General features: G+C 39.4%; 1 protein-coding gene across 1 annotated transcript in view; it reads right to left on the reverse strand.

Moving 5' to 3' along the window:
- Positions 1–2,550: 2,550 nt before the first annotated feature.
- Positions 2,551–26,231, reverse strand: part of pemt (phosphatidylethanolamine N-methyltransferase) — a 76,771-nt gene continuing 53,090 nt past the window's right edge. The window contains exons 5-7 of the mRNA XM_037755341.1: positions 19,166–19,277; positions 7,277–7,351; positions 2,551–3,506 (exon numbers count right to left, since the gene is read on the reverse strand). Coding sequence (XP_037611269.1) covers positions 3,452–3,506; positions 7,277–7,351; positions 19,166–19,277 — 242 coding nt within the window. The 3' untranslated portion in view covers positions 2,551–3,451. The remainder of the gene's footprint in view (positions 3,507–7,276; positions 7,352–19,165; positions 19,278–26,231) is intronic.

Genomic DNA, 26,231 nt, shown 5'->3' on the forward strand with positions numbered 1-26,231 from the left:
CCAGAGCAACCAGACTCCATTGAAAAAACTGTAATTTTACCTTGCAGAACATTGGAGTTGCTGGTCTACTGCTGCCTAGATGGATACAACGGCTTCAGTTCCCTGCCAGAAATGGCTGTTGGACAGCAAAATAAAGCAAAGAGAATATTCTAAATATAGCGTACACTTAACCTGATATTGCTTTTTTTTAGGTGGCTAAAACATGCTTTACTTCTGGCCCCATCCACATCACTACATTGCTTTACTTCCGCGCTGGTACTCCTGTCTGCTTCGCCAAACTGGGGGGCATGGCGACCACCTACTATGGATAAGTACCTCATACAACCCCACTTCAAAACACTCAGGGACCCCCGGCTATTCCTTTTAAAGTAAAATAGCTGACCTATTTTCTTTGGATTATGACTTAAATGTAAGAATCCAGGCTACTCTGTACCCTACATAGATAGGTAGGTACTAGCCAGTATGTATTTAGTTGCTACTTAATCACAAACCAAATCCAATGTGTCATTTATCACAGGAGCTGCATTAGCACTGCTTGCTGCGATCATAAAGAGAAACAGCACTCTCCTAATAATCCTGAATCATTCAAAGACAGAATAATTATGCGTGATGTTCCCACATGTGTCTGTAAGAGGTCCATATGCAAAAAGTGCTGCCTTTAAGTGCATCAATTAGTAGTCGTGAGACACAAAGAGAGAGCTCACTCTTTTATTACATAAATACACCATCAACAGAGAGTACATCAGCATGGCAGTGTGTGTTGTTCAGTTCGGAATGGTTTGCATAGGTAGAGTGTAAAGCCTGTTATTAGTATATAGCTCCTCTGACATTTAAAATGGGTTCATTATTCACACTGAATAACAGTCACAACGACAATGGCAGTGTTGAATGCTATCTTTCATTTGGTTACGTAGAAATACAATATGTTACTCTGAACACAATTGCTGAGCTTAAGTTTTCATGACCCTTAACTCTTTTGAATTTTTTCATTGTGCCTTGAAGGACATTGAAAGTTTCACTCACACCAGTTGATTCAGGATGATGTCACTTAACGTACAAAACAGTCACACCATCAAATCGAGCACAGTATTTTCATTAAACATAGTCATCATGTAGGGTTTTTATATGAATTTGAAAGAGAATTAATTGAGAACTTGTGGCAGTGATCAACTAAAGAAACATTTTGGGATATATTCTAGCTGCTTCCCTGCATTTAGGTCTTTGCTAATAGAGAGGCAAAGTCCCGCCCCCTTCTGGTGGACCACCATGGGACCGTATTTTGGAAGAAATATGAACAGCGGGAGACAAATCATTTTTTTTTTTAATTGCACCATAAATTACACATATGATGTTTGTCAATTTAAAAAAATTTTGCAAGTCAAGAAATTCGCAGTTTGACTTAAAATACATAATTAGAAAGACGACACACCCAAAAGTTGCGTAAGTGACGTCTCTCTCTCGCTGAGGCTACGATGCCTGTGTGTTTCCTACTGGGATGTATTCACACTAGCAACAGGTCTCGCTCGCTCTTTTGCTCCCCGGCTGAAAAAAAGACCAGGAATCGCTGGATAAAACACATCAGGTAAGATAACGTTTCATCTGTGACTGGAACAGAGCTAAGTTAGCTAGCTAGAGCTGATGACGTATATTGTGTGAGATGAGAGATGTAGTTCACTGAGTGGTTTCACACAAAGCTAACTACAACAACCCATACGACAAACTGAGACTTTCTTGGCTTGCTAAATTATCTTTTAAATTGACAAACATCTTATGTGTGATTCATGGTGCAATTTAAAAAATATATATTTCATTCTCGTCGTTGACTACCGTTCATATTTTTTCCGAAATAAGGTCCCATGGGTTCCACCGGAAGAGAAGGGACTTCGCCTCTCTATATCTTACTAATATCTTGAAATGTCAAGAATAGCACAGTGCCTGTAGGTAAAAAAAGTGTTGACAAAGTAATTCATGCATCTGGAGAGGAACACAAATAACACAAGGAATGTTATCAACATCAGATAGGTCATTAATACAATACGTGTTTTTTCACAGTGGACTTGTCAAACACAGGTGTAAATGTTTACCATCAAATATGACTTCATTCCATTGAGGCGTGTCAGGTGCAGGTGCTGGGATTGTGCAGGGAGTCTAGTGACAATACCTGAGTTAAGGGGGATGAGTTTCTGTTTTCTGTTCTGCATGATTTAGGCTGTTGATGGCGGTGGGGGTGTTTTTACTGCACATACAGTACAAATCTAACCTAGTACAGCTTTAAAGGAATAATTTCAAATTTTTGGGAAATACCTTTATTTGCTTTCTTGCCAAGAGTTGGATGAGATGATTGATACCACTGGTTCAAGTATGGAGCTCGAGTTGGGAGGAGGTAAACCTAGCTTAGTATTAAGATTGGATGGTTGCAAAAAGAAGTCTGATTGTATAGAAGTCTATGAGAAAATGAGCCTACTTCTCACTTGATTTATTACCTCAGTAAACATTGTAAACATGAGTTTATGGTCTCAATCACTAGTTTCAAGTCTTCTTCAATACAGCATGATGTTCATTTAGTAAATTATGGTCCCATTTAGAGTAAAATAGACCATAAAGCAGGGGATGCTTTAGGGCGTGGCTACCCCTGTGATTGACAGGACGCTACCGTTCAGCGTTCGGTTGTACTAAAAGACACTCTAAGGATACTGTTCATTTTTTCCAGTAAGTACACAAACAAGTGTTTTTCGAAAGCCAAAATTAGCATCCCAATTAATATCAAAGTTAACGTGAATTATGGATGCACCTTGCTAACCAAGCTGGCTAGCTAGTGTCAGCTGTTAATGGTACTTAGCCCTGTCGGGCCTCGGCTACCTTGTGATTGACAGGTCGGTGTTTTCAGTTCCTGAAAGTTAATTGTAACAGTTTGGTCGCCTAAAAATGTCTTATTCAGCGTTCGGTTGTTCTTAGCTCCACCCTCTCGTGTCACTTCTGGTTGCAAAAAAAAACCAAGATGGCGACGGCAAAAAATGCCGAACTCAAGGCTTCAAAACGGAAGTCCACAAACCAATGGGTGACTTCACGGTTCTGGCTCCATACTTACCTCGCAGACATGAGTGGTATCAATCTTCTCATCTAATTCTCAACAAAAAGAAGAAAAAAAAATGTTTCTCAGAATATAAATTACTTTAACTTGCCATCCTTAGCCCAAAGTATGCCATAACCATGTGGTCCAAAATTACATTTAAAAAATGGCTCCATGTAGCGTCCACATTCATGAGAAGAGCATAAAACCAAATCAATAATGGAACCTTTGCAGCTGTAGTGTGAACATAGCCTTTGGATCCACACCAGAGGTGGATTAATGATCAACGGTGTTGTTAAATCTGTCTGTCGTTCAGTCTGTCTGTCTGTCCTCGTGACAGGACGGGGAGTCCTCAGCCAAACCAGGAGCAGGGGGAGGTGATTATTCAAGCTTGCGGCGCTGACTCCTCTCCTGGTAGATCTGCTCAGTGAATGGTCTGTAAATACAGCAGAACAAACAAGTAATGGGACAATAAATCAGAGAAAGGAACGCCGTACCACTCTGTGCCAGGACCGCCGTGTGTGTGATGAACCGTGAGGGAGCCGGAGCGGATCGTTTGTGAATGATAGGAAGATGTCTCTTGTCTCCACGTGTTCCTCCACTCTGTTGCACATGAATGCACTCGCAGTTTTACACCACCATGAACCCCCATATCAAACAAACAGCTGCACCACAAAAACAGCAGCTCTGTTCCTTGTGGGTAATTGAGAGTATATGGAAAATAACATCCCTAATAGGTGATAGGTGACAACTGAGAGGAGCTCTTGAACAGTGCCATGGTGGTGTGGTTAACTATACAGTCTTTATTCATATTCTTATTCAATTAGAAAGGCAAAAAAATTGGTATATACATTGAATATATATTATTATTTAGCATCTTTATGTAAGCTTATGTGAATAAACCTCAAAATAAATGCTCAAAGAAATCACAATGTGGACCTTTACAGCAAAAATCTAAAACATTTCAAATGCATAAGAGGGAAATAGGGGCATGATGACACACCAAGTCTTTTTCCATGGTTATTTTTTGCTGCTCTCGACTCAATCAACAGTCCTTTGTCATTTTGCACAGCCAGGGAGAAGTCCTTTCATGACAAGTTGGCGCTGTGCTGCATCTGTTTCTTGAGTCTGACCACTTAATGTGTCACCAGAGAAAATCCTCTCTGCAAAAGGCATCCGAGCCTAGTGCACAAACCAGGCTTCACTTGCTGCGATTTTGTAATTTTCCACAGTAAATGTCTCAAAGAATTTCTTTTCTTTTTCCATATTTGCACATGCCAAACCGTCACCAGACAAAAGCCGTTGAGTTAATTCGTTAAAGAAATTAGTGTTGTTAAAAGGAATTTTGTTGACGCGTTACTATCGCGTTAACTTTGACAGCCCTAATAAAAAATAATAATAATAAAAGTAATTTAATACAGTAATAGTCAGTTAAACAAGTTAAAAAATCATCACAGCTAAAAATAAATCTGGATTCTGACTAGATTTCTGAATTGAGACATTGGAACCAGAGTATCAAGCTTCGAAGTACAGCTGCCAAGTTTATTTTGGGGATTTAATAATATGGGATGGGACTCAAAATCATTATTTAGTGTCAGCTTTCATTGCTGCATCTCACTTTGCATCATAGAAGATGATGAGCTGAGAAAGCTGAGAGGCATTATCCCAACTCACTTGACATCTATTTCCATTCACAGTGTAGTTACTGCATCCATCCCATTGCTGCTTCACACCCCTTTCAGCTGCTGCGTGAGGCCGTATATCCAACCGCCCACCTTTCTACGCTTCACTAAATGAGATCATTCAGAATCTATGCCTGAAGGCAAACGATAAATATAGCGTATGAATCTTTTCCCAGTCGCAGTGTGTGGTTAAAATCTGGCACCTGCCTTACCTGCAATTCACGGGCTCGGGCTGAATGTGGACTGGTGCTGGCCGGAAATTGCCGCAGCGACATGCACACCTGCGCTCTCGCTCAGGGCGCGTGTTAATGTGTGACATTTGCAGAAATGCATGCTTCCGACACCGCCGGGGCTAACATCTCTTTTCCTTTACAAGTCGAACATGACACTTGCATTTAACCTGTTGGGCAAATGAGCCCCGTTCTGAGAGAGACATCATATAAATAACTAAAAATAACCTTCAGGAGCTCGAAGAGGTAGGGAATGTGTGTTTATGGTGTTTCTGTGTTACGGTTCATGTACGTGATAAAGTAGGTCAGTCAGTTGTGGCCTCATCAGTCTGCCATTTTTCTTTTTTTTGCTGCTTCTACTCAGTTAAACATGTTGTTTGTGTTCTAATTATGGGGCTCTCAATATAGTAATGCCGGGTACACACTACACCAGAATCAAGCCGATGCCTCCCTCCCGACAATCGTCAGCAAAGCCACGATTTTTTGATGATGTTAAAGATTATCTTTCCAGATATTCTTGTGGTGTGAGGTGTGTTAAGAGTATTTTTTACATCCCCCCTAGGAATGCCCCGATCCCACTTTTTCAGTCCTGATACCGATAGCGATACCTAAGGTTTGGGTATCGGCCGATACCGAGTTCCGATCCGATACCATGCAGTGTTTAATTAATAAACTGTATGCCTCACTGTGTGGAAGTGACTTTTATGGGTAAGGCAACATCAGGCTCGACTTAAACATTGCTTCCCTAACTTTGTAAAACAAAATGTAACAAATAAAAACATACATTTCTAAATTTAGTGAATTGTTATTTATTATTAAAATAATAAATCATACATGGAAAAACCTTCAAAATTAAAAGGAATTACAGTAAAACTTTTTAATGCTGCAACAAATTAACAGGAATTCCAATTCCAATATATAATGTATATAGTATATAATAATATAATTTAATAGATCTGCCCCGATATCCGATCCAACTGTTTGAGTCCGTATCAGCCCGATATCTGATCCGGTATCGGTATCTGTGTATCCCTACATGTCCCGATGGGCTCAGAAGTCCATCCTGGCCGCACTGATCTCAAATTAAACATGTTCAATATTTACAATCGGATATCCTGTTGTGTGTGGGAAACCCCGAGGACAGACGATGACGCAGTCATGTGGGAAAGAACGATGCAAAATGAGCTAATACAAAACACAGAGCATAAAGTAGTAGTAAGATGGCGCTCAGAGATGGAGGACCAACTTGTTGATTTGTGGCAACAACACAAGTGTTTATTTAACATGTCGCCATGACTTCATCCATCCATCCTTTGTGAATTCTCAGTACAAAGTAGTGCAAAAACTAACCTCACTAATTCTCCCTGCCCGTCATCGGCCATATTTGTTTAAAGTCACGTTTGATTGCGAGAGATTTTGCGAGGTTTACGCTTTTTGTCTTGTTGTTCGTGAATGGAATCTGTTAGTGTGTGGTGTGCTGTTTTGGCCAAATCGTCGCTCACTACACACTATAGGAACAGAACTGTTAAATTTAACATAACATGTCGTAATGTGTGGGGTCTCTCACATATTCAATATCTATTAAGATTAGAAAAATCATCTTTTAGTGTGGGCCAGCCTTTAGTCGTGACAAAGTGCGGTGTGTTTGGGTACAACCGTGTGCATCTGTGTACCATTGTTGTGCACATATGACTCGTAAATCATATCACGATGCTATGCGACTGGTGTCCCACAATGCAAAGGGCCGCTGCACAGTTAACACACAAACAAACACCTGTACGCCTGCTCTGAAGATGAGAGGACACACGCACACACACACGCAACGCTCGATGAGTAAGTGCACATAGCAGCTGCTTCCATGCCGAGCTCTGCCTCATTTGTGACTGGCCTTGTGACCGGTAGTGGCGCCTATTTTGTGTATTTCTGTGTCTATGTGGCGTGTGTGTATTTCTGCACGTATGTGTCTGTGCAGACAGATGTTCAGAAGTAGGTCGCTGTGTTATAGGTCTGTGGCTTAACTCGTAATCGCCGTGGACGAGCGAGAGGTGGAGGACTAATTAATGTTTTGGACCTACTTGTGCTGAAAATCTAAATGATCTAAATTGACAGATAGTGAGGCATTCACACGTGTGCACCCGTGACCATGCCTGACTATGACCCGAATGGTCCGATTTCACTCTGTGCTTGGCGCATGTTTGGGGCGCACTCCCGGCCGTACACATGAAAAGATTAGTCAAATGTATTTTATTGACATACAGTATGTGAACATTGGCCTGAGACAAAGAAAGACTTACCCCTCAAATCTTATCGCCACCTTGTAAACCACGGCGACTACGGCAGTCAGGACGAGCCCAACAGGACTGGCACCACTGGAGACGGAGAGGGAGAGAACAAAAGAGCGAGACAGACGGGTTAGGTTATATATTATGTACAACACAATATGTACTGGACATGAGAAGCACTTCTTAGATGTGAAGTGTGTAATGATAGGGAGCGAGAGAGGTCGGTACAAAAAGAGTGTGACAGAACAAAGACAGCAGAACTTGAGATTGAAATAGAAATGATTATCTTTGTGCCCGATATGCCACAGAATATTATAGAGTCTGAAATTTGACACCTCTTTTGCTGTTTGAGCTCAAGCCCCCCACATAACCAAGTTTTTTTCTGGTAAATTTATGACTTTATGATCTTGCAAATTTGGGATTTTTTTTCTTGTAAATTTGCCACTCTATTGTTTGTTTCCTTACATTTGTGGCTTTATAATCTCACAATTTCTTTTTTGTTGTTGTTGTAAATTCAAAACTTTATAATCTTGCAATTTTGTGAGTTTTTTCTCTTAAATGTATGACTATATAATCTCACAAATATATGATTTTTTTCCTGGAAATTTGCCAATTTTATATCAGAATATCCAAGTTTTTTTTCTCGTAAATTTACAACTTTAATCTCGGAAGTTTCTCAGAGTATTAACCCCCTCCCCCAGCTCCATAATTATTATTTTTTTAAACCTACAATGGCCCTAATATGCAGTCGTACAAAAGTGAAACTGGATTTTATTTTATAAGTGACTGTTTGATGATGATAAATAAAGTAAATATAAAACAGTAAAGTAAACTACAATTACAAAAAAACTATTTTAATTATTGTTTCATAAATAATAAACTTTAAACTAGGTTTAAAAAAATGGTTTACCTTTGTAGTTCATCCTTGTGGACAAACATAAACACACACAACACACTGACCTAAATATACCTGATACCTGAAAGTGGCCCAGTGACACAGATTTATTTTATCAAGACAGAAAAAAAAAAACATCATAACAAATCCTGTAGGCTCACTTTCATTCAGAGGCGCACATAATGGTGGTAAAGCAGGGGGAATATTTATATAACAAAAAAAAGCTTATGAGTGCTAGACTAAAAGCCCTCTCATGTAGAGCACTAGTGTGAGTAACAATAAGCTATTATCTCAAAACACTGTGGACACATAACGCATTTTCAATATACACTCAGGCACACCAAGTGGTCTGGTTTCATTTCTCGCCAGACTGAACCTCACCATTACCAACCATGTCATTAAAAGTAAAGTTAGAAGCATAATCTCAACACCCAGACACAACCCAACTTTTGCTTTGAGGGTGAATACAGCTTTATTCAGACAGATAGAAAAATAATGTGTTTTTTGAACATTACAGCATGTAAACATGTTCCAGCAGAAACCCAAAATACAAGTATGAACCTGAAAATTAGCATGATGTATCTCCTTTAATATTCTCTCCAGCTAGAATGCTTATAATCACCCTCAACCAGAGAAGGTTAGACAGCAAAGAATATTCAAAAGGGCCTAAAGACTTAGTTTCTGGCTGACACTATCTGCTGAAATGTGGTTCAAGGAAGAATCGAAATGCTTCAGATGTGCGATTCCCTTCCTCTCTTAAGCCCTACAGAAAGGGTGTCGTCACACCCTGATTGGCCAAGAGGGGAAATGCAACAAGCTGCTCTCAATTCTTAATTAAGAGCCAGTCTCCAACACCCTGCAACCGGTGATCTGAATAACCCTCCAATCAACTCAGGGGAATTGTGACATTCAGCTAAAAATGAAAAATGCTAATTAGCACATAACACAAAGCTGAGCTTAGTGCTATAGTTGGGACACAGTTTTATCATATTTGGTCAACTTCATCCTGTTTTACTGGGTCAAGTTTTAATTGACTAAGTGTCTGTGCATTTTAGTCTTATCTTCGTCAAAGAAAAGGGCAACTATTTTGGTGTAGTTTAAGTCAATAAAAACTGTTGACATTTAAATTGTTTTTTAGTCAACAGTTTACACTGAACATTTCAGTCAATCTAGTCTAGCCAAAATATCACCTCATTTCTTTCTCCCAATCCCTGCTGTTGTCATTAACTTTTTATTTTTTAAACTAAATTTTAGTCCTGTTTTTTTTGTCAACAAAATTGCATGTTGTTGCACGGTTTGTGCAATATCTTACAAAAAGGTTTTCCTAATTTTTTGTGCGTTTTCCTATGAATGTCCAGTATCAATTTCCGCCCCAGTCTTTTCAAAATGAACTTCCGTCTTCACAGGAAACAACTTGGTTAGGTTTAGGCAAGAAAAGAACTTAGTTAGGTTTAGGAAAATATCGTCTTGGTTAGGTTTAGGCAATAAAAGTACTTAGTTAGGTTTAGGAAAATATCGTCTTGGTTAGGTTTAGACAAAAAAACTACTTAGGTTTAGGAAAATATCGTCTTTGATTAGGTTTAGGGAAAAAAACTACTTAGGTTTAGGAAAATATCGTCTTTGATTAGGTTTAGGCAAAAAAAAATACTTAGTTCGATTTAGCCACTCTTTATACTTCCTTGTCCACAATTATGTGGATTACATACAAATTGATTTTGTGGGATATATATATACGAATTACAGTGCATTTACTTTTTGTAGGTATAGCTATGAACGGTGTATGAGATGTAGATGCATGTTGATATAGTCACAGTTGGTGTTTAATGATGGTGCCGTCTCGTCTTAGTCATGGAAAAAAAGGAAGTTGACGAACATACCTAGTCATAGTTTTTGTTAACGCTGCATGGACGATACCACTAAGGGTCGGGAGAAAAATATATTTTTTTGTAATTTGAATGAACTGAGCCTTTAATTTCGACTTTGTTAGTTGGTCTACAACTTTAGCCCAAATCAAATTCACAGTGACTTTATGTTCACAGTTGGAATACACCCAATATTTTTGCTTTCGTTGCTGGGGGATAACCATAAACCAGGTCAAGACATGTGAAGTGACGAAGGGTTTGACACTACCTGTGGTTTCCAATGATTACTTCCTACAATTCATTTAACTGTCTTTGACCTTTTTACAGGATCACAGGAGCCACAGAAAATAGGACTACAGCATGATGAGTCAGTAGATCTCCATTTACCACTGACCTATATTACAAACCGTCATAATCACAAATGACAAAACCAAAAGTCAGACCGTCAGCTGACTTGCTTTTGTCAATCTGGTACATCATTTCCAATTATCAGAGTAAGACAGTGTTCCCTTGAACTAGAACTGAATGACATTTTTTTTCTTTTCTTCCTCTGATTCATTTTGTCCTTGACCAGCTACGGGAAAAAGAACTAGAGCATAATTCACGACACAAATCTTTTTGTACATTTGCCTATTCATGAAGTTTCACAGTTACATGATTCGTTATTAGAGAGAGAACAGCTGTTGGTTTGGTGCAAGTTAATGAGCATCTGAATAAACAACACAGTCTCACAGCAGTTTGTGAAACTGTCACGAAATTTAATCTATTTGATTCGTGTACACAGACACGAATTTCCCTTTTTATCGTGACGCTCAGCACGACCTTTCAAAAACGTCTTTACCGTGCGTTTTCCTAGAAATGTCCAGCAACACATGTCGTATGTGTCAATTTCTGTCCAGTCTTTTCAAAATCAAACTACTTAGTTAGGTTTAGGAATAGATCGACTTGGTTAGGCTTAGACAACAAAACTACAGTTGCAGTTTGGGTTAAAATAACTCCAGAAGTGTTATAACTTTAGTATGGAAGTTACGTGACAAAAACTACTTAGTTAGCTTCAGGAAAAGATCGTTGTTTGGGTTAAAATAACTCCGGAAGTGCCGTAATTTAAGTACGGAAGTTATCTGACACTAAGTTATCTGTGGTTTCACACGGGACACCATCTCCTGGGAGAATCCCTGTGTTTTTTGACCCACCCATCCACCCCGACCTCCTCCCAACGTGGCGTTCGCCACTCTCTGCACTTCACAGTTCACAATTACATGGATTACATACGAATTGGTTTTGTGCTGACCATCACAATTTTTTTTTGAAATTCATGTCTATGTACACGAATCAATACACTAAGTTCTGCGACTATTTCACCAACTGCTGTGTGACTGGGCTGGAATAAATAAACGCTGATATTAGAGTAGTGATATTTTTTCCGCAAATGCCTGCATGCTGTTATCTGAATCTATGTACATGACTATGTAATGTGTGTTTCCATGTGCTGTCTGTATGAATAAGGCTGCAGATCTCCTATTCTAGCAGCGTGGTAGCGTTTGGACAAGGACATCGAGCAGACGGAGGCAAAAAAATAAATAATTAAATCAATATTAATTTGCTCAGGCAGTCAGTGTTACATTATCTTTTTTGTGCACAAGACAGGGTAACAATGTGTGGAAATGGCCCCTGTGCATATGTTAGTGTAGTGGAAGTGTGCAAATTTGATAACAAAAGCGCAAAAACGTACTGAAAATGCATATACGGCATGCCCACTGGAGGCGAGACCTTGGTTACATGGCTTGAGGGAATATATAGGTCATATGCTCATCTCTGTGGTGTTCTTGATGAATGACATTACTAGAGCTTGTGGGAGGAGTGCACACACTGATCCATATACTGACACACATTCACAAGATAGTGGTCATGAAGGGACTGTAGCAAAACACAGGCAATTGACAAGTTTACTTCCCAGCTTCAGAAATGTGAGAACACATCTACAGATGTCACAATCCTTGCAGCCCTCGGCAGCTATAGTCACTGCCATTGTTGTAAGTAGGGCGAGGCGCTATGGCTGAAGTCAATATCAAGATATTAATAACAGAGTTTTTCCTATATTGATATCACAGTATGGCAAATGTATACACAATTGCAGATGAAATGACCAAATTATTGCTTAAAGCTAGGGTTGGTAGTGCTGTTTAAATATGTCTTTTGTTAATTTGTTGAAATTCTCTCTACATCCCAACAACAATCTGTCCAAAAAAAACGAAAATAAAATCCGGTACTCGCTGGACTGTAACTGCAAATCCGTCTGCTACTTCAGCACCACGGACAGCGCCGTGGATTTATCAATACACTGCACAGTTAGGTCTGATATTTCAAAGCCATGGTCAGGGCCAAAGATTGTTATTTGCACAAACCTCAGATAAAGGATCAACGAGTCAGACAGACTAGACTCAGGCAGACGCATCCCTTTTCAAATCGCCCACTGACGTGGAGGCATACATGACTCTAGCTTTGACTGTTGATGTGTACATTGCCTATTTATCCCCATTATCATCTTATATAAACTCGAAGGGATAGATTTCCGTCTGAGCGAGAGAGGTTCCCCCAGTGAAACTGGGTTAATAGCATTTATTCAAAGCCCTTATACCTCCCACATAAACACTCACTCGGTGACAAGCAGCAGACGGATAGCATGCATGAGCTTTAAGTGCGAGCGTGCTGTGATTCACTGTCACCCGTGTCATTCTTAACAATATACATATATAATACCTGCCCTCTGCCCTCTGGGACAAGCGATGCAATCAACATAGGACGCACAAACAACAAGCAATCAGGTGTGACGATCATTTGTGCGTGAAGGAGTTGGAGAATGAGAACTGCTCCACTGACCTATTTTTCAGGAAAAGGAGAAAGGAATCCGACGTAGAACCCTGAGTTCAATGAAAAACTCTATCATTCATAAAATACGTATACACAGGACGCATGCATCTTTCATCTTTTCTCATTTCATCCTATCCCACCCTCAGTCCTCTGGAGACCCCGCTGCGATCCCATCTGACCTTTGGTGAATCAAATGGAAATAAGATGTGATTGAAAAACAGAAAACATGATGTCTTCATTATGTGGACAGAATGGAGAATAGCGGTGAGGGAAGCACCAGCATGATGGATCCAATATAGAGATTTGGCATGTTATTTATGTGATGTATGCCTTAGGCCCTGTCTACATGTAAATGATGAAAGGGAGGTGTTTCAGGTTTATGTCCATAGCCCTTATGAGTTCTACAAACCTTGCCGTCAATCATCCCAAAAGCACGTTAAATCACCATTCGGCGTCCACATGTTTAATGTGTTCCCTGCTTTGACCTCCTGTGATTGGAACATTTTTCAAATGTAAAGTAGTAGTTAGTCCGAGCAGTGCTAACAAAACGTCAGGCACTTTAGAAGGCGTTTTCAAAAATATCAGTTTTTGTGACCCCAAACTGTGTTTGCGTGTGGACGAGACGCCAAAACTTAGAGGAAAACATCCATTTTTAAAAATATCGGTATACGTGTGGACAGGGCCTTAAAATAGCCAGAGATGCATACCAGTGTCAATCTTGCAGGCCATAGCCAATCCTGTAATCTTCATTGTATTCTGCAGACATTATACTTTAAGGCATTGCCTCCTCCCAGGGAATGGTTGCATTGCCCTAAAACGGCACCACGCCAAGAGCTTTGTTGAGTATCAACTTCAGGTATAAAAGTCCTTTCCCTTGCTGTGATTCCCCAAAAAGCTTTGGGATAGACACCACGACAGTGCTGGCTAAAAGATCTGAAGACATTAGTCTATTAACTGAGAAATTGGAACATTATTTTTGGATGTTTACTTGTAACTAGGGTGTAAAATAAACATTTTTATCCACTGGCCAAACGGCTAGTGAGTGTTCAAATTTGACCAGCCACTCAATAGATTACTAATATTTATTAGCTGGTGAGTAAAGCAAATCTACTGGCCAATTGCATATTTTACCAGCATTTGGCTGGTGGCTAAGTTCATTTTGAGCAATGGTTATAACACGACAGCAATCTTCTGCAGACAATGCTCAAACTGTTGAATGCAGCTCTGAACTACTGTATGATTTGGAGATGATGAAGCATGCATTTCTGATTAAGCCACTTGTCGAGTGGCAAGTGACAATATTAGATTTTCACTACATGGTTATCGCGGCCAATTCACAATAACGATATTATCGCAGTATCTATAGAAAATCAGTCAAATTCATACTTTACTTTGTTTATTGTGTGTTTTGTCTCTTTTTCGGCAAATAAATTACACAAAAAAAACGGAGTGTAGGGAGGTGGAGAGAGTCTTTAACCATTAAAGAGGTGCTGGTTTATTTACACAATATTATCATATGTGTATTATTAACATTATATCAATATTTCATTTATAAAATATCAAGGTTATTGTTAATACCGGTTATATCGTACCCCTACTTTCCATCTAGCACATCATCAGCTCAAAATTTGTCCAATACTTGACCAACAACAACAACAACAATGACCATTGGTTTATGACCAAATACCTGCAAAACTAAAGACCATCAGCCTCGCCGGTACTTTGTGTTTTGTTTGTAACATTTGCTAAATAGCAACATTTGCTAATTTGCAACATTTTCTAATTAACAAACGTTAGCATGCTAAACTAACATGGTAAACATTATACATGCTACACATCAATATGATCGCACTGTCATTATGAGCATGATGGCATGTCGACGTTAGCGTGAGCTGCTATCTTGGCTGTAAACTTTTAGTCTTACCGAGTGACGACTTAAAGATCCCACATTGTAAAAAGTGAGATTTCCATGTCTTTTATATTATAAAGCAGGTTTAAGTGATATATCGATACTGTGAAAGTATCAAAACACTCAATCCATGGAGAAATACACATAGCCCGTATTCAGAAACTGTGCGTTTGAAACAAGCGGTTAGGATATCTGTCCATTTGTGATGTCACAAATCTACAATATTTCGATTATTTCACAGTTTTAAACGTAAACATACTGAATGTGTCCCAGTTTATTTCCTGTTGCAGTGTATGTAAATGACATCAGCTGACAGGATGTAAACATGGACCCAGGCTGTTTCCTAGCAACGCAGTTCCGTTGCAATTCCGTTGCAATTCCGTTGTGATTCCGTTGCGATTCCGTTGAAATGTGCTAAAACGGAACGTTTCAGACAGAGCATGAATACAGGTATATTCAGGCAGACAGTATGAAGAAAATAATGTGTTTTTTGAACAATAAAGCATGTAAACATGTTCTATTAGAAACCCAAAATACAAACTTGAACCTGAAAATGAGCACGATATGTCCCCTTTAAAGTATGCAAGCACGCAAAACTCTAAATAGCACATTTAATTATGAGGGAAACACAATTTGCACAGAAAGGCAAAGAAACAATGTAAGAGATAATGTAATAGAAAACCTGAACAACAACTGATCAAATGTGCAGGATAAAAGCAATACAGAAGGTCTGTGCCACATGACCTGACCTAAAGTGTATACCTCGAGCAAAACCAGACATCTACTGGTGTTATATCGTTCTCTTGTTACTGTGGAACAAAAAAAAATCATACTTCTATCACAGGAGCCATGCCGTGATCACGGTGTAGCAAATATAGCCATGAATATATGCTTTGTCCATGAAGTTATGTGTCGTGACATGTATTTGACCGTTTCATTGCTACCCTCTGCTGTTGTTGCACTCTCCACATATACACACTGTATTGTGTGAGCTGCAGCCGAATAGCAACAAGGCAGGTAAGAGAGGGGAGCGCAGAGAGACGAGATTTGGCCCGGAGCAGAGAGCGACCTTTTGAAAGTCAGAGGATCGTTGTTCTCTCTCTCGCTCTAAGATACCGCTCCTTTGCACAAGCACAGCACATGATGGTCCATGATGTACTAGAACTGAAGGGCAGCATTCACCACACTGTCAATCGCTCTGGGAAAGAACGTGAGTGAGTTGCCTGGAAGGGTTTTCTCAAAGCGTGAGAAAAAGTGCAAGAGGAGGACAGGGCGGGGGGGATGAAATAGCTAAAGAGCTTGTTTGAACATATGCTACACTGCTTGAAGCTATAATCCATATGACTTTCATCGCATCACACCCCAGTTTTGATACTATTTATGGACAGCATTTTTCAATAACAGCCATTCAATGTACTATATTTGAATTCCATAATTGAATAATCTTTATAAAGCCGTTTTTGTTGTTAAGGCCTTTACACACCGGGGGCTTTTGTCCTTGTTGAGTTCTTTCACACAGAACATAAATATTATGCGGCGGAAAAGTGACATTGAGCCAATCATTATCAAAGCAGGGAAATTCCTTCACTGCGACAGCCCCGAATTAAATCTTATGGATTATAAATTTAATACGTTCCCTGCTTAAAGTCACATTTCAGCATATAATGAAGTCAGAACGCCTCGGTAGTAGTCCGACACTGTCATCCATACTGCTAGTGGCTAAAATATTGACGCTGTATCATGTATATTGATGGGTTGTGAGATAAATGTATGAATGCTTAATTGTCTTACTGTGAATTCAAGTAAAGGACTGTTCCACTGTGTTTTTTACAGAGATATACAGATGTAAATAGGGAGCAGATGTTACCCCTTGTCATTCTTGATCTGATACTACTGATTGGAATTTAACCACATGTCTGAATGTTTCAACTCAAAGGGAGGAGTGCAGCCAAAATACGTTATGCACCCCACAGAATACAGTACTTTTGCTACTACTCATGTAGTTTTTGCTCTTTAATTTGCATCATGCAGCAATTTGAGCTTCCATCTTAGTCATTTAGCGGCACGTGTCCAGATCGTGTTCATGTATTAGTCTAAGTGCAGCGTGTGTCGGCTAATCTCTGTTTCCAGGTCACACGGAGAGGCCGGTAAGTGGCCTAATTTGTGGGTGAGATTGTCTATCACAGCGAGGGCCTTCTGCGAGTGAATGGGGTGTGAGTTTTCCTTCCTCCTTATGTTCTTTGTGTGTGTCTGAGAATATGACATCCGATGAGGTCCTTCAGGATCACTGAAGTACTCTCACAGTCACAGTGGAGCACGTCCTTGGTGGCTTTTGCGTTCTAATTCTTCACAACATATCTGAAGTGCATATTAATAACAGATGAGAGTAAACAAAAAAAAATGGCAGGTACAGAAATGTATAAAGTGTACGCTATATTTAGAATATTTTCTTACCGCGAACTGAACTGAAAGTGAAACGTATCTGTACTTTTTTCGGAGTGGCTGGCTTTGGAGAGATAAGACATAAGTTTCACTTTCAGTTCAGTTCCCCGTCCGAAAGGAGTGAGAAAAGGGTTGTCTGACGGCAAGATAAAGCAGTCAAAATATTCTAAATATAGCGTCCACTTAAACGGATATAGATTTTTTTTAGGTGAGCCATTCTTTTAGGTGGCTAAAATAAGTTTTTCTGCCGTCCCCGTCCACAGCACTGTATTACTTTGCTCTGGTGTCGGTACTCCTGTCAGTTCCTCCAGGGCGTGCCGACAGTCATCTACTGTAAGTACACTGACTATGGATAAGCACCTCATACAACCCCACTTCAAAACACTCAAACTATCCCTTCAAGTCAACGTGGATGAGAAACTCCTCCATGACAACTGAGCAAACTCCATCAGCTGACCCCGTTATACGGTCAAAAGCTCAGGAACAAGCGAGTACAGTAATGGTTGGTTCAGACTACACGATATCAGCCAGATTATAGTCCGACACGGCCATTGTAAGGTGTCGGCCAGATCGGGAACAACAATGAGTGTTGCGAGGAACAATCGATTGCTTTATGTTGTGTAGTGTGTCATAGGAGACGACAACCAACTCCGCATCTGGGACGCCTCATGACTAAAGTCTCCACTTTACAGACATGCCCACTTTATGATAATCACATGCAGTTTGGGGTCAAGTCATAGTCAAGTCAGCACACTGACACACTGACAGCTGTTGTTGCCTGTTGGGCTGCAGTTTACCATGTTGTGATTTGAAATATTTCTTATGCTAAATGCAGTACCTGTGAGGGTTTCTGGACAATATTTGTCATTGTTTTGTGTTGTCAACTGATTTCCAATAATAAATATATGCATATGTTTGCAAAAAGCCCACTCCCATGTTGATAAGAGTATTAAATACTTGACAAATCTCCCTTTTAAAGGTACATTTTGAACAGATTGTGTGATTAATATGCGATTAATCATGATTAACTATGGACAATTAATATGCGATTAAATATTTTAATTGACTGAAACTAAAAACACCAACAAATATGAAGCAGTGAAGACATACATACACAAAGACATTAGCAAGTTTGTACTAGTATAGAGGGGGAGAGAAAGATGGAGGTAAGTGGAGGGACAAAGGTGAGAGAGAGATGCAGAGAGAGAAGAGGAGGTAGTGAAATTAGGCGATCATTGGAAGCTCGCAGTGCAGAAGACGCTGGGCTGAAAGTGGATTAAATCCAAAGCAGAGAGAAAATAGAAAACGAAATTAGTCACAAACAAGTGAAATGGCCATAGAGGCGGTAAAATTAGGAATGGAGTCCACGTAGCTCTGTGAGGGAAAATGGGGGGCTAACAGCTTTTTATTGGCGACTGGCTCGTCAACCCTTGAGCGCTCGCCTAGCAACTACGCACGCCGGGCTCCGAGAGATGTGGTCACGGTTGTCATAGAGACGAGGCACGAGTTTTTTTACATCCCCACCTTTTTCATGAGGGAAGTGATTTGCAACTTGGGAGAAAACAACATTTGCAGGTCGCAGCTTATTATCTTTCTGCATGCCCTCACTGTATTTAGAACGCCAGTTGACGTACTTAGCAGCCAGCCGTCGAGCCATTTTCCTTTAATTTAATCTTATGTGTTTATGTGTTAACAACCCCTCGGGTAACGGTTAATGGCGAACCTGGTAAAAATAACTTGTTGTGATTTATTAGAGTCAATCTCAGCTCCAGACCTCTGCAGAGGCATTAAGTTCAAATTACACTCTAGCTGACCTCAGATACATTCATGGAAGTGACCTCTCCTCCTTTCCAGGCACGCACGCACGCACGCACGCACGCACGCACGCACGCACGCACGCACACACACACACACACACTTACATGAGTGCCAAGCCGAGGTAGTTGGCGGTGCTGCCCCAGTACATCGGGTTCTCGATGATGTTGAAGGGAAAGCCTGTCACCTTCTCATCCATCAGGATGCCAAAGTAATCACCTGGAAAATCAATGCAGACAGATACAGGTTTAGTTGAGATCTATTTAACACTCCATTTAACAACTGTACATTTTTTATACTCGCTTTTTCCTGTTCAGTGATGCAGGAGGCTGGAGTATATCCCAGCATGCACTTAGCAATTAGCAGGAAACATCTCTAAAGGTGTAATTTGTCTCCAGGCACCAGTTTATCAACTAGTTCAGGTTTGACAGGGACTCAGTGTCAAACCTGGTGGGCTGTTTCAAACTGTTGCCATGGTTACAACCTCGACGTCTCGTTTTGAACTCGGACTTTGGTCCGTTTGTCACGCTACAATCATTTTTGACAAGTTTCTGACAAAGCGGCAGACCCTGAAGTCGGACTGAGGATTCACTGCCAGGCAGAGCCTCACTCTGGCACCACACAGCCTTGTTAACGCCACGCTGTCTGGCTGCCCCTCCGTCACCTGGCTGCTACTGATGTCAACAAATGTGACCACATGGATATGACCTCATGTGAAAGAGTGAAAGATTGACTATTGAGTAACACTTGTCAGAAAATATTAAAATGGAAATTCAATTCTTCTCCTATTGTGTGAGGAAATATTAATTATGACGATATTCTGTGTATTTTTCAAAAAGAGGATAAAACAGTTGTTGGACATTGTATTTGTTGAAACAGTGTGAAAGGCTTAAGCCTCTGGGTAGGTGTTTCTCATGAAAATGTTGCTAAGAGACCCGCTGTCAACTTACGTGGTGCTCATTTTCAGGTTCATACTTGTATTTTGTGTTTCTAATAGAACATGTTTATATGCTGTAATGTTCAAAAACACTTTATATTCCTCATACTGTCTGTCTAAATATACCTGTATTTACCCTCTGTCTGAAACGCTACGTTTTAGTGCATTTCAATGGAATTGCAACGGAATTGTGTTGCTAGGCAACAGTTTGGGTCCATGTTTACTTCCTGTTAGCTGATGATATTTACATACACTGCAACAGGAAATAAACTGGGACACATTTAGAATGTTTACATTTAAAACCGTGTAATGGTTTAAATATTGTATATTTGTGACATCGCAAATGGACAGAAATCCTGACGGCTTGTTTCAAATGCGCAATTTCTGAATACGGGCTGTGTGTATTTCTCCGTATATTGAGTGTTTTGATAGTTTAACAGTATTTACATAGCACTTAAACCTGCTTTATAATATAAAAGACCTGAAAATCTCAATTTTTACAATATGGGACCTTTAAGAAAGCTGGATATAGTGCTGCCACTTAGCCTTGTTGCCAATTTCTCACAGTGGTCTTTTACCCAAAAGACCATCGTTACGAAAGAGACTTCTAGAAAACTGCTGACAGCTCAAACTGCAAACAAAGTCAATTATTTAAAAAAATATATTATTAAATATTTGTTAATGATTACCAAATGATTTGTAATCTTTAAGAAATTGTTCACAAACATATCTATACATCTATAAACATTACATAGATAGATGGACCAGATATTTGTAACACTTTGTTAATCGTTAATAATCTGTTTCTGGTACATCTATTTATGTAACATTTAATAGATGTTATACAAACAATTTCACAGGTTTACAAATCATTTAGTAATCATCAACAAATATGTTATAATGTGTGTAACAATAAACTGTTTTACTAATTTACTAATATAATCAGAATGTAATTGTTATTGTCTCTTATCAGCCATCATACAATATATCATTTATAAACTAATTATTTCATATTGCACAAACTAATGATAAAATAACAAAAATGACAGCATTACTAATAATTCTTAAAGATTGTTAAATATGTTTTTTTTTTGTTAACAGTAAAATAACCGTTAACTAAAGTTGAATTAACTATCTATTTACTTACCATTTATAAATGATGGTTATTATACTAGAAAAAACATGCACCCTGGGGTAAACTCGTGTAGGGAGCTCCATCAATGTATGACAATAAATAGAATTTAAAATTTGTCCTTTTGGGTAATTAAAATGTTTAACATCATAAGTACAAAAGTTAAAACAAACACCAAGTATATGTATACTGATATCTTCGCAAAAATGAAGATATCAAACATTGGGGTCAGCTGACGTACTGTAGGACACCGTTCTATATAACCTGAGCACTTACTATTCTTCAATACGTAATAAGTTCCCCAGGTATTATGCACACACATACATTCAAATATTTCCCTTAAGCCTCCCTCGTACATGCACACACGCACCCGCACGCGCACGCGCACACACAGTAGGTAACAATGACCTGTTGAATTACGCATGTGGTGCTGCTGGCCTTGTTTTTCTGTCAAAGAGAAGCTGTTAATGCCCAAGTTGTATAACAAATTGCATTATGTATGCTTAAACCACCAGTGGGGCAGGATAGAAAAAAGAGATTATATAAACAAATGTGTTTGGTTTTGAATTGAAAACTGGCCTTCAGAACAATACGCTAACCTCATTTTTGACCTCCAAAGCGACTACCAGTAACCCATTCATTTGAAAACCAAGCATAACCTTTTTTTTTTTAAGTGCATGTTCCCGCGTCACTGTTGTTCCATTGCGGTTATGAAAATGGGCAACCTGGATTTGCTGAAGAGTAGTGAGAGCACTGTGGTAGCCCAGAGGTTAGAGAAGTGGGTCTGTGATCGGAGTTTACATCCTGGGCAAGCAAGCGGAACAATGAGTGAACACTCTCCGTGTAATTTCATTGTGTCTGGATCTTTGTTTCTGACTCTGTGCCATCAGTTTGAATCATCAGGTCACAGTGACTCCAGAGGCTTAATATAGAGCGAATAAGACACATCAAATTACGTACACACAGCCACAGGCTATTTCCTGTAGTGTGTGTGTGTGTATATATGTTTGTGGGTGTCCACGGTAAGAGGAATTGGAAAGAAAACAGGTTACAGGTAGATCATGATGAGGCATAACAATCATCCCCACATATACACACCCTTATCCAGAGTAACTTCAAATTAGTTCAATGGTCAAATAAGTAAATAAATATGTAAAGTAATTCCTAGATCGCCATATTGGAAACATACTGAAAAGGGCTTTATCCTGTGATTTTCCCAAAAATTAATGAGCTAAATGAAATTCAGCTTTCATTAATTATATCATTTACACATGTGCTATTGCTACTGTGACATGACAAAATGCTCTGAGTGAATTTCCCTCCTGTAAACGGTTACGCGGTGTATATGTCTAGGGCTTTTATTGTTAAAGATAAGAAAAGAAGGAGTGGATCTGGTATGCGCTGCCTTTGTTTGCCATTTTGGTTCAGAGTCTCCGCGTTGTTGTATTCTATCGTGCACAAGCCTTTACACACCTGGGGCATGACGAATAAACAACATGAAAATGCCAAATACTCGCCTGCGAATATTATATGTCCAGGGCTCTTATTGTGAAAGGTAAGAACGGAAGGATTGGATGAAAAAAATATATTGACGTATGAATTAATCAGAACAAAGGTCCGTAAAGGCCTTTAAACCTGCTGTATGCCGAATGTTTTTGGCATCATTGGGAAAAAATGTCATAATAACCTCTCAGTAAAAAAGCTAGACTTCTGCACCTCCTCATGGCTCTGTTTTCAGGCTTTAAAAAATCTAGCCTGTGATGGAAGACTTTAAACAATCACAGGTCATTTCAGAGAGAGAGAGAGCGTACCTATTGGCTGTGCTCTGGCTGGTGGGCGGTGCTTGGTAATTCCTCAACTTAATCTCAACATGGCTGCCGGGTCACAAACGTTCTCATTTTACAGCTAAACCGCGCACTACAAGATGATTCTAAGAAACATCTGAGGAGAGAAATAGGCATTACAGAAACAGAATATGGATTCATATTTGATCAGCGCTGCCTAGTTTGACCGTTTGATCGGAGTTCGCGAATGATTGGCAGCTGACTCATAGACGACAAGGCTCCAGCTCAGCTCTGATTGGTTGTTTTCCTTCGGTCTGTGAAATCTTGCAGAAGCCACTAGGAGAACCGGAGGACACCGGAGGAACATGATTTTTTTCCGATTACCGGTCTCATGCACTACTGTCAGGATATAGTGACCGTTTTATATAAATAACTTTTTTAAATCATATTTGCTCTATTTCTACCCACTGCAGCTTTAATCACACACATACACACACACAAAAACATGCATTTAATGTGTATGAAGTGGATATGCAGTTATCATTTTAAAATGGTCTGGGGCATCCTGATACAGTTTATACAGCCATTTCATAGAGAATCTCAGTGTGAGTACTAAAGAGAGACTGCATTCTCATAAAACACTGGATGGATGAAATGATCTACTATGAGCTACAAAGTCAAATTTCCTTCTGGAGATATTGAACATGTTCTATGCATCACTTATACAACAGGCAGCAACAACTTCTCCTCTCCCCAGTTTTCTGCACTACTGTTACTCATTCACGTTGTTCACATGTGCCTGGGAAACTTGTCTATTGGCTGCTACTGGCTGGGCCTGGTCTCTTCTCATTAGTCACACTTTTCCTCGGAGAAAAACATTGCTAGATAAACTTTAACGTTTCAAACCTTGCCAGCAGAGTCTGTTGTGATCACTTCGCATGATCTGCATGCAAAATAAAACGCCTGTTCATGCACACTCACACACACTAACACACACACACCCTCCTGCTGCCCCTGCTGCCTCCCCTCTGTTGACTGGGTATACGGAGTGATGGACTGAGGGCATTTCCGAACAGCGATGGACAAAGATGGTGCAGGAGCTGAGACTCTGCCTGGAATCTTGGAGATGACTCACTGCAATGACCGACCTAGAAACCAGAACTTGCCAAATGGTCCTAATGTACTGTCATATTCGTGTTCATTTGAATCGATGTCTGGATGTATTCAACAACACGACAAATGACAATAAACATGTTTGCTTCGGAGGCAAATGCGAAGATAATTTGTGCGTGGTGCATGCAAGGACACGAACGCGTTTGTTTACATGCATGGAAATGAGCCGGGCTCTATAAATTGGCACAAATGTGTCTGAAGTCACGTGTCTTTCCTATGTAACTGCATTTATATGTCCTCGTTAGGAAACAGCACGTGTGTGCATGTAAATTTCTCCTGTATCCCCAACTTAAAAATGATCCCCATAACTAAAGATTTGGTGTGTTGCTTACGGTATGTATGCTAACTTATTAAATTCTATTCTATTCTATTGTATGGGTACCCACGAGTCTCCCCTTTACAGACATGCCCACTTTATGACAATCGCATGCAGTTTAGGGCAAGTCATAGTCAAGTCAGCACACTGACACACTGACAGCTGTTGTTGCCTGTTGGGCTGCAGTTTACCATGTTGTGATTTTAAATATTTCTTATGTTAAATGCAGTACCTGTGAGGGTTTCTGGACAATATTTGTCATTGTTTTGTGTTGTAAACTGATTTCCAATAATAAATATATGCGTATGTTTGCATATTTGCCCACTCCCATGTTGATAAGAGTATTAAATACTTGACAAGTCTCCCTTTAAGGTACATTTTGATCAGATAAAAAAATGTGCGATTCATTTGCGATTAATCGCGATTAAATATTTTAATCGATTGACTGCCCTACCATGTACACCATTTTAGTTAAGCGCGTTACTATACTAAGAATGCATCCAATTTGATACCAAACCATGTGATAGTTGTTGAAATATTTTCACGCAAAACCATAAATTTTTACCTCATGGTGGAGGGAAAGTCAGGGGATCGACAAAGTCATTACAATACATTCTCTGGGAACCATGAATATCCTCCTGTACCTCTGTCCCAAACCAATCCATCAAATAGTTGTTGAGATATTTCAGTCTGGACCAAAGTCCACATACGTTTACATTATGTTTGTGACTTTAAGTGACTTAAAGACCCTAAAAAAATTTCTATAACATTAAATATTTATGACTAAATTCATTCATGACTAAAGAAGCAACAACAACCATCAAAATTGAAGCGTCTTTGGGTATTAATTGAGAGTTTTACACTCACAAATGTAATTTGCTTCATCAGGACTGTGTGGGTGTGGTTTGATCAGATTGGATGTGAGACTGACCAAACAACCCACCAACTCATTCGATTTTGATTTGAATATTGCCAAATTCTGAGCCTCGCCCACTTCAAACCAATGAGAAGAGCACTGAGAACAAAAGAAAAACAGAAATTTCTTAATTGAAATAACCAAAACTGTTCTAACTTTGACCGAAAAAAGTGTGTCCATGTAGGGTTCCATCCCTCTTAGTAAGGAGGTGATTGAGAAAATACGTTTTCAGGTTCTTTTGAAAAGTACTACGCCAATTTAGTGTTGGGGGATTTGCAGAAGATGGTTTACAACAGAAAAAATCGAAGCAGCAGAGGCCCAGATATACTGACTCAAATGTGGGTCAAGCTTCATCCTACACTTTCCATGATGCAACTCTCTTTCAAGTCTTTATAACGCCACACAAAACCTGTAGCTGGGATTACTCTGTCATTAAAAGTCTTATTGCTAACATTTTTATGTACATGATTATTTAAAAAATATATAATAATATACCCACCTAGCTTTTAGAATAAAAGTATGGTTTTCCTGAAAAAAAATATTATGATTGTGAATTAATCATTTAAAAAAATGTGGAGGGTCCAAAATTAATGTTTTGTTTATCTCCGTGGAAGATATCTGACATTTGGTTCCCACTTTTAACAAGGCTTGTGAGCTAATAGAAAAATGATGTTGGTATCACGTGATATCTCTGGGTTGTCAGTTGGTGTGGAAAAAAAGGATAAATGGAGGTACAGTAAGTGCCTGGCAACGACTTGTTGTGAAGTAAATGCAATGGAACGAGGGAGGGTGAATGTGAAATGTCGTGGCTGAATGTTATCCATGTTATCAATAGCACCGTTAAACAACTGTTTTCATAGATTGAGTACTACTTCTTGTGACAAAAAAACAAATACCTCGACATGTAAAATCACT

This window comes from Sebastes umbrosus, chromosome 20 (assembly GCF_015220745.1).
Source record: "Sebastes umbrosus isolate fSebUmb1 chromosome 20, fSebUmb1.pri, whole genome shotgun sequence".
Lineage (NCBI taxonomy): Eukaryota > Metazoa > Chordata > Actinopteri > Perciformes > Sebastidae > Sebastes > Sebastes umbrosus.